This window comes from Aythya ferina (assembly GCF_964211825.1).
Source record: "Aythya ferina genome assembly, chromosome: 6".
Classification (NCBI taxonomy): domain Eukaryota; kingdom Metazoa; phylum Chordata; class Aves; order Anseriformes; family Anatidae; genus Aythya; species Aythya ferina.
In genome coordinates, this window is record NC_140303.1 from 5,893,429 (window position 1) to 5,903,463 (window position 10,035).

At 48.5% G+C, this 10,035-nt stretch overlaps 1 protein-coding gene across 1 annotated transcript; it reads right to left on the reverse strand.

Annotated features, from left to right (window-relative positions):
• Positions 1–224: 224 nt before the first annotated feature.
• Positions 225–9,137, reverse strand: NABP1 (nucleic acid binding protein 1). Its single transcript, XM_084522876.1, has 6 exons — positions 8,831–9,137; positions 8,495–8,633; positions 5,531–5,602; positions 4,191–4,263; positions 3,876–3,942; positions 225–2,486 (listed from the first exon to the last, which is right to left on the reverse strand). Exons 1-6 carry the CDS (start codon positions 8,919–8,921, stop codon positions 2,302–2,304), a joined length of 627 nt encoding a protein of 208 aa, XP_084379002.1. The 5' UTR covers positions 8,922–9,137; the 3' UTR covers positions 225–2,301.
• Positions 9,138–10,035: the final 898 nt, after the last annotated feature.

The window sequence follows — 10,035 nt, forward strand, 5'->3', positions numbered from 1 at the left end:
CTACTAACCTTGAGAACACGGAGACCAGCAGCCTCTTGTGCTTTTTTTCCTCCCAACTGAAAGTCAGTCATCCACTTGACAGCAAACAGTTCGATTTTGACATTTATCAGCAGCAATCGTCAATTTTGAATGTGAACAACTTAATTTATTAGCTTAATAAAAGCCCAGATGCATAGAGCTGCAAACACCAGGTACCTCTGCATACACTGAAACCAGGTTCCCCATTATTTCAACCTTCTTTATTATGGTAGAGAAACCTAGACCACCAGCACTTCTGAGACACCCCAACGAGTACAAAGTCACCACCATGCCACCACTTCCTCTTCACTCGCTACCTTTATGGCTCCCACACCGTACTTACAGCTCAGTTACCTCCGGATCATGTCACCTGTACATCACAGGGTTGGAAGTCCTCTTGAATCCCTTCTCACAAGCACGTCAAACATCGCAATGCAACACCACATGAAAGGCCTATACATCTAGACTCTACGGATGACTTCTAAATACATGAGCAATGTAAAGTCCCTGAGTTACACATCACCTTACAGCACTTCCCCAGATCTCACTGCGTGCTTTGCAAGTTCGCACTGCTCTCCCTAGCAGCACCAGCGAGTGACCTCAGGAGGCACGCCACTCTTTTGTGTGCAGGACAGATTTTGGCAACAGGCATCAGGGTAACACTTCACCAAATCAGAGGCAAACAGCACACAGGTCTCCCTAAAGCTTCCTTCAGGTATTTGTCACTGCTGCTGCCCACTTTTAAAGACATTCTGGTATTTCAGATTAAGCACGGAACTTGCCCCTTAGAGGCAGCTGTCAACAAATGGTGATAAGAGCACCAAACAAATATCAAATGTAACTTGTAAACATCAGTAACTTAGGGGTAGCTTCAAACAACATGAATAACAGAGACAACTTGCAATTCAGAAATAGCCTTTTGTCATGAAGTCTTTATGGCTTGACAGAAAGAAAGTTAGATTTGTTTTTGAAATAGTTAGTGCAATTTTTATTTGAGAGGTCAGCTATAAAGAAGAGTTAAACAGATGAATCCAGTATGACACCTCAGCTTCAATGTTGTTTCTTAAACCTGATCTGAAATATGGCACTGGGCAGCTTCCTAGGGTCAAGGCATTTGTAATCTCAGGAGGGAAAAAAAAAAAAAAAAAAAAAAAAAAAAGCTTCCCCCAAGGGAGAGTGGGGTGAGGGTTAAGTTCTGTAAGGGATAATTTGTACTCCATATAAAACAGAGGAAGGAAAGCTTAGCAGCACCAAAACTGCAGCTGTGTTCTTGGCCAGTACCTCTGCAATCCCAACATACAACTTGATCTAATACAAAATTCGTTTGGAAAAGTGAATGAAGGAAGGAAAAGTACTCAGCCTCATTAAAGAGAGATGTAATGCAGCATTTGAGAACAGTTTGTGGAACTCATTCTTTCCTGGAGATTCAGAGTCCTGTAAAGTAACTGTGAGCTTTCACTGCTACTAACAGTGTTCTCCAATGCTCTCTGAATTTAGATCTTCCTTTCACATTCTATGCAAAGCAAGAATGGGCATCCAGGCTCTTACACAAGACAAAAAAAAAGTTGCTTTCCTTGACACTGATAATGGTGGATTATGGAGAATTTTTCTTTAAATAGCATATGCCTTCTCTGGAAGTGGCATGATGAAGAATGAGTCTTTAAAATAGCATACAGATTTGTGGAATCAGAAGTCAAGCTTCAACGTGCTCACCAGGTCTTTGACTCTTCTCTGGGTTATTCATTCTCTGATTTAGGAGACACCACAAAGTGCTGGCACCACCGTTTCCTTGCACTTATTGCTTTCACAAGCTCTATTCATTCCAAGCACACCTAGCTCACTAAGGCTGCTTTGCCCTTCTCCCTCATTTCTCTTCCAGTACGAGGAGCTCCCATTAACACTAATGGGGAGTCACCGTTATGTGCACACAGGACATCACGGACCTTTTAAGGCTATACGGCTGACCAACAGAAACAGAAAAATACACACATGTAACTGAAATTCTCTTCCACTTTAGCAAATAGCACTGAGTTTTAACTGAGGCTCTTCAAACCATTACCCTTATGTCCTTATATCCGCCTTCTCCCTCTACCCCTTTAATTTACGGGGAAGACTCACTGTGCTTCCCTAAGCAAAACAAAAGATCACATCGTTTGCTCCATAGACCAAAAGGTAAAAAAAACAAAGGACAAACTGGTTCACAGTTAACCATAAATAAAAGTGCAATAAGTGTTCAAGTAGAGTGTAGAGTTTAAGCAAGCTGTACAACCACATTTGGCATAGTCATCTTTTATAGGCTCTGCGTGGGTCCCTCCCGTTACTGACAGCAGGGGGAAGAGGCTGAACACTGTTTGCTGCTGGATTTACAGGTCCTCGTCCATTGCCTCTCCCACTACCTGCATAAGAGTGGCCATGATTATACGTAAATGGGAATCCACTTGATTCAGGTCCAGTTTGTAAACCGTTTCCTAAAAAGACAGAAAAGAGGTCATCACAAGTTCCATTGAATGAGATCGCCGCTTCCCTACCCACGTTTAACAACATGGAGCCATCAGCAAACCCTGAGCACTAGAAAAAGTCCCTCTGGCATTCCCAAGACCCCAGCTGCAGCTTACCTGCTGCTCCCCCAATCCCTTCCCCCCACCTCCAACAAAAACAAGAAGGGCCACAGGGAGTTGCGCGCTAATTCCCTGCACAGGAGAGACAGGAGTCTCATAAGAACAGACTGATGCTTTCAGAAACATGCTCTAGCTCGTAGGTCACACCACCAGGACGTTCCAGAAATATGCAGGGCAGAAGTCAAGTAGAAACGAGCAAAAGACAGTCAAGCTGCACGTAGCTTATTGCATCTTTTCCTGCGAGCAGGCAGAAATGGAAAGCTGTCTTGTGAGGCCCAGTCACAGGAGCAAGTCAGCTAGTGCTAAGCCCTCATGAACGTGAGGTCAGCAGAAACAAAGCTGCCCAAAACCCACCACCGGGACACTGAGGAGGTGCCTGCACACCCGCTGGGCTAAAAGCCCACTCGCCTCACCCCCAGAAAAGGAAAGGCAGAACTCTTTGAGCAAGTTTTTGCTCAAAATTCCTTTGCTCTATTCTCAAAGGAACAGAGAGGGCTCCTTATTAAAATGAGAAGCGATCATCATGTTGCTGAAGAGGAACCATCACTGAACTGAAGTGACATGGAGCTTTCCAGCAGCACGTCACGTATCAGTTTATCAGTTCGCTGCCATCCACCAGCAAAACTCAGCTGCAAAACACCAGGCACTGAGGCTGGGCATTGTGTAGGCAGGCCACAAGTAAGGTTCCCTCTGAGCTTACACCCACTCAAGCCTTTGAAGCAACTTCTTATTAAACATTAAAGCTTAAATAGGATATCACAGAGCCATGTAGTCAGGTCAGATATTAGAATTCAGATTACCTCCACTTCTATCTATTTTGAGGAGCTAACCCGGCAGAAGAGCCATGGTAACAGGCGAGATTAAAGAAGGCATTTTTAAGACCAAGGTCTCAGGTGGTTTAAAAAATAAATGGCTCCTGCAACACCACTTTATAAACAGAATTTCAAGTGTTGCAAGAACTCTTTGAAAGCATCAGAGCAACCTAGGATTACTCAAGTCTTTTTACATGACACAGACACTATGAATATTTTTCTTCCTCTTCTTGGGGACAAAACCTGAAACCATTATCCAGGAAACGTTCGTGTTTCTGCTTGCAGATTCATGCCCCCAAGTGAAAACCCTTTTCAGAGTAGGCTCGTACCCCACAGTGTCAAAATTTATCTTATTTAAGACAAATTTCTTTTCATTCCCATTAACTGTTTCTTACACTTTCACCTCCACAAAATGAAAGAGACTTACCCAGTGGCCCGAATGTACAAGAACCCATATTACTTGATGCAGAACTATTATTCTGTTCACCTTGTGCCTTCAGAGAAATGTGAAAAAGAGACATGGGTCAGAAAGAAGTTGCAAATATCCACAGAAAGGGATTTTTCTCCTGTGTTCTTATTGCGGTTCTACATAGAATTTATTTGCTACGCTAATTATTTGCTTTTATTTCTGTATCATTTCAAATCCCTTTTTCCAGACGGGCCTTATCTTATCACGGCCTAGCGTGAAGTATTCAGAACAAAGAGCACTTTATAGCTGAAGTCTCAGACAAGTTTAACATACCAGTTTGTTCTGTCCAATGTGTTCTGAGTTGGGCTCACTGAAGTTTGGCACTTCTGAGTACACCATGCAGAACCTGAGAAGAAATCAGTGTGATGATGAAGTTCTAGAGCCGTGCGTGAAGTTCTCAGCTCTGCAACTCCAGGAATGTACATTCTGCGCGTATCCCACCACCAAGGAGTCACTAACCCAGAGCCCACACCTTCAGAAAGTATCTGTAGGTCCTAAAAGGCCTTGCTAGCTTTTTAATCCCTGTATAGGCTTGTGGTAAAGCTGTCACTTCGTCCAGGTGAGGCTATTTCAGCCAAGCAGAGGCAAGTACACATCTACTCTAGCAGGTAAAATGGTCTAAAGAAAACAAAAAGTAATAAAAGAGCTCCCTCGGCCTCTCCCATCTACACAATCTCATCCAGCACCCACTCACAAGGTCGGGTGAGGCAGAGTCACCCAGCCTGCTCCCAGTTACAGCTGCGTTAGATCTCGAGGGAAAACAAATACTCCCACACACTCCTGTGCTACAGCCAGCTCCATTACCATAGCACAGAGGAGCATGAAACGAGGGATGAAATTCAAAGCATCCTGTTGTGCTTCCAGGGAGTCCTAGGGAACAGGCCCACCGACTAACCACATGGAAGTAGCAATGACTTAGCACCAAAGAAAACGTGGTCATCCCTTAAAATCCAGCTGAGCACAGGGCATCTTTGAACCATGTTAAGAAGGGGCCACCCCACAGCACTGCTTCCCTCATGACTACGAGGCCTCTTACAGCACTGTGGGAAGTGGAAATTCTCTTCTGGTTAGAAAAAGGTTGCTGCTTCCCCTGTTGCCTGTCAAGTATGTTACTCATGCTTGTTCTTAGTCAAGAAAAGTCACCGCCTTGCTCTGTGGGCAGTTTAAAGGAGGTTTAATGAGGCTTGCTTCTGTTTAGATATGATTCACTGAAGCTGCCTTTGTCTTCTTTACACTGGTTGTCTCTCAAGCATGAGACAGACACCGGGTTTCCACCGAAGTGGTTATTCAACCTGAGGTCTAAGCAAGCAGCGCAGACTGAGTCCCTCGTCATTTACCCACTTCCCCACCAGCACCTCCAGCTAATCCAGGCCTGTGCCGTGACAGAGGCTGATTTACCTCGATATGACTAAAATCCTGGGGGGACTGGAGCTCATTGCCACACCGTGTGGGAACTCACATCACAGGTGTCTGCACAGTGCCTATCCACAGCCCATCAGCACCTTTTTGCTGACCCAGCTTCTGTCTAATGGGAGCCACCCCGGCCTGTACTTACCGCGATGCTCTGCTGAGAGCAGGACAGAACACCACAAGCATACGCAGGCGATACTTACTCCCCAATTTTATGCAGCTCGCCTCCTCGCCCTGTGTAAAGCGTCAGGCATCCTTTCCACAGAGAGGCATACCTGGCCAAAGCAAGGAGAAGAAAAATCAGTCTTAGAGAATAAAAAGCAAGCAGAAACATGCCATTGTCAAAGGTTGAAGAATACTCCCTATCAGAATTAATGGGCTAAAAACAACTCCCAGGGATCTCAAGTGCAGCTTTAGTGCATTAGATTACAGATTCCCATGTTTTACTTCCAGCAAAAGGTATTGGAAGCTTGGCTGAACCCTTTGGGAATTCCAGGAAACCAGCCAGGTATTCTGAGATCTGATGCTCCTTCCCTGGCTGGAGCAAACCTTGCAACTCCTCCTGCGGAAGAAAGGCACTTTGCCAACAGCAGTACCCACGGTACCACAGCTACACCTCTCAGGTCTGGGGCTTACCACGCTCCCAGCAGCAGCCAGGAGTAGTTCTCTTTGTTCACTGGAGGATACTGCTACTGACTGTGTGTAATAGGAAGTGCTGGCTTTTTTAGAACAGGTCCTTACCACGTTTGCTTTTTGGTTTTGTTTTTTTCAAGGTACAAGTTTGACCACTGCGTCCCAAGCGACATCAGAAATATCATTTCTGGATTGCAGAAACACTCACAAGGCAGAGCACGAGGGCACTCTCACTCTTTATGGTGGTTCTTTTTCTCCAGGCACTGGAATTTGAGTTATACGAAGCCTTCCACGGAGTTTTCCCTCCATGGGAGAGCATCACGTAAGAGAAGTGTTGCAAAACGCACACTGGGAGTGCAGATGCAGTGCGAGGGAGCTAACAGGAACATGGGCGTGTTGATCCTGCAAAGGAAGCAGGAGCCCAGACATTCCACTGTCAGGAGTCACCGATAACCTCGACGAGTCACCACTTCCTCGTGCTCCAGGTCTCTATGAAATGCAGATAACAAGCCCTTCTCTTGCCCTTTGCCTTATCACTGAGCACATCTCAGTTTTTCATCCCGAAGCAAGATTAATGCTCTTCACCTCAACGCCACCTTCCACTCTAAAGATGATCCCCTCTATGCTTAGCCCTTGGTAACGAGCTAGCTGGACAGTCTCGTGGCAGAGCACCGAGGAAAGCAGGAACGAGTGAGAGATGCAGAGCATTTGTTTACTGGGACAAGACCCAGCAAATCATGATAATCTCCAGCACAAAGTTATTCCAGGTATGTGGGCATTTGTTTTTGCTTCAGAAGGAGCTGGTTGTAACACACTGAACTCAGTATTTCTAAATTCCAAGCTCCTAACTGCAGCAGCTTCCTGTAAATGAGTTAGTCAGCCCATGACAAAAGTCAGCAAGCATCTGCTTTTGAGGAGGAATGCATCTAATGGCTTGAAATTTAGCAGAAGAACGGGGTAATTACACATAGGACCTAACTACGCTTTACTACTTGCAAGAGTAGGCACTGGAAAGTCAGAATAACCTACCAGAAAACGTCAAGATCTACCTGCCTTTCAAAGGCAACATCCCACCTTGAATCCTGAGTTAAATTTCGATTTGTGCTCAGAGAACCCTGTGTGAGGGCATTTTCTTAATAGAAGAGCCAAAGCAGAACAGACTTAGCTTTTGCCATTACACAGTCCTAAGCAAGTCTGTAATTCACAGAAACGAAGGCATGACTTGGCCACCCTCAAATCCTGGTGTCAGCTCCTCCATTTAATTCATACGAGCCAAGCTCTGCTTCTGACACGGAGATGGCACAACCCTCCCTTTGGTAGCACCAAACTAACAAAGCAGCCACAGTCAGGCAGCCGCAGAGCAGAGCGCAGCACGGCTGCTGAGGAGTATCACAGTTTGTTTCAACGCCAGCTCCACACAAGGCCTTGTGCTGGCCCAGAGCCCTGCTTTCGTTCTGCATGTTTCAGCGCTCCACGTGTTCTCCACGCAAGCAGGCTTCCCCAAAACCTCCTCCCTCGGACGAGTCAGCCTGCTTCATAGCGAAAGATATTTGCATAGGAGGAAGCAGCTGTAGTCTTGGTAGCAAGGGTCATCCGATTTCACTCCAAAAGCAGGAATTACACTCGAATGAACCACTACAAGAGCTCAGTTAGCAGCTCCACCGAGTCACCTTTTACCTAGTTCATAGAAACAAATTAAAAGGACCTGTGCTTGGTGTAGCACCATCTCCTGCAGGGCTGTAGGCCAGAGCAATACACCTTAAGTGTAAACTGACATGAACTCACATGAAATCAACCATCACTCTGCTACTGACAAAGTAACATGGAAAAGTATTTTTAAGCTCTGTGTTAAGCTGGTGTACTTTCTCTCAGCTAAGAAACATAATGTGGCTGTTTTTTTAAGTTAAACTGGCTCTCTCTGATAAACCCAACTGCACTTAATGAAACTCTACAGCGTAGCCCTAGTATGAATTTTTACAGTGAATTTGAGAAGGCTCCCCTCTGCCTGTCATTTCAGTTAAATCCACTGCAATCAAAAGCAACTTTCCTGTGTTGCAGGGACATTAATTATTCCCTCCTTTCATTAAGGAGCTGACTGCTAGAGTAAAGGACTAGCTATTAAAAAAAGAACATGCTTTTCACTGCCCTGCTTGATTTACAGATGAGGAGTGACTGTTGCACATTCCCCCCTCCTACAGAGAAGCCATCTCCTAAGGAGCTTTTTTAAAGCCAAACTAAGCCTCTGAAACACCAGCTCCTCATTACAAGCACGAGCCCTTCCTACACACCCACCAGAGCACACGTTCACACGAGGCATGCTCTGGGGCAGAGGAGCCTGCTTGAATTTGGCAAGTGACCTCAGGGAGCTGCCTCCAGAGCAAGGAGCCGGTCCAAACAGGGCAAGCTGTGTCATCTGTGTCTTTCCACCCCAAAACCTCGGCTTGCGTGCCACAGAGCTCCCCAGGACGGGGGGTGACGGCCCGTGGGGGGGGTCCGTGCTGCCGGGCAGCGGCCCCCCCAGGCCCCCTACGCACCCTTTGGTCAGGCGGATGATGTCCCCGGGCTGGATGAGGCCGCCGATCTCGTCCCAGACGGAGATGGTGATGCTGCCCGTCTTGTCGGCCACCTTGCACGACCTCACCTCGTGCCCGTCCTTCGTCTTGGTGACTCGCCCTGCGGGGGGGAAGCACAGCCGGGCTGGGAGCAGGGCTGGGAGGCTGCACAGCCCCCCCGGCACCACGGCTGGGCCTCGGGCACGGCCCTGGGGGGGGCCCGGCTCCCACACACGGCCCCGGGCCCCCCCCATCCCCCCCGGGACACGCGTGGGCAGCCCGGGGCGTGTGCGGGGCGGCGCGCCGGGCGCCACTTACCGATCTCCAGCACAATAAAGACGACATTTAGGTTTTTCAGTCCGGGTTTTATGTCTTTTATGAAGAGGTACGCGTCGCTCGCCGCGCTCATGCTGCGGCCGGCGGGGGGGACGGGGCCGGCGGGGCGGGCCGAGCCCGCATCCCGCGGGGCAGCGGCAGCGCAGGGCCGGGCAGGGGTCGGGGCGCCGGCAGCCCTCACACGGGGACGGGGACACGGGCACCGAGGGCCGCTCGCTGACCGGGGGGCGCTCCCCCGCCGCCCACCGCCCCCTCTCCTCCCCAGACGCGGCAGCGCCACCCGCCCGCCGCCCGCTGCCGCCGGCACTGAGGCGAGCATGTGCTCCGCGCCCGCTTTTATAGCGCCCGGCCGCTACCACGCCAGGCGCCGGGAGGGGGGGCAGGAGAAGAGGGGGGGGAGCGCGATGGAACCGTCCGCGGCACGCGGAGCAGCGCCATTGGGCCGCGCCGCCGCCATTTGCTGCTGCGCGGGGGGGGGGGGGAGGAAGGCGGGGGCGCCATGGTGGCGGCGGGGGGCTTGAGGCGAATTGTGGTGGACGCGGTGCTTAAAAACAAAACGCTTCGGGCTCTTTGGAGGTCTGCTTGTAACACAGTAATACAAATCACGTCATGACATCGAAATACAAGTCACATCATGACACAAAAATACAAAATCAAAACACAAAATACATCATGACATCAAAATCCATCGTTTTGGTATTCATTTTTACGCTGAGGGTTGCCCAAAACTGTGCGGGGTTGCCCAGAGGGGTTGCTGAGTGCCCATCCGCAGAGACACGCGAAGCTCAGCTGGAGATGCTCCTTGGCAACCCGCTCCAGCTCGCCCTGCCCGAGGAGGGCTGGCCTGGGCGATGCGAGGGGTCCCTGCATCGCCAACTCCAACAACTCTGATTCTGTGGAAAAATTCCTATCTGGCTTCTCAAGTGCCAAAAGAGACCCAGAGCTCTGCTAAGCTTGGTGCATAAAGTAGGAAAACAAGGGCACAAACTCTTTCTGTATCCATAAGGGGCTGCGGCTAAGCTGGGAAGACAGAACTGGCCACCTCTTATCTGTCAAGGAGATATACGTTCCTTTCAGATCCACTTTAAGACAGTATTTACAGTGTCTGTTCTTGCACTGATGAACAATTTTGCTCTGTTTGTCTCACAAAGAGACATTTAAAATCTTAACTCATATTTTTTTCAATT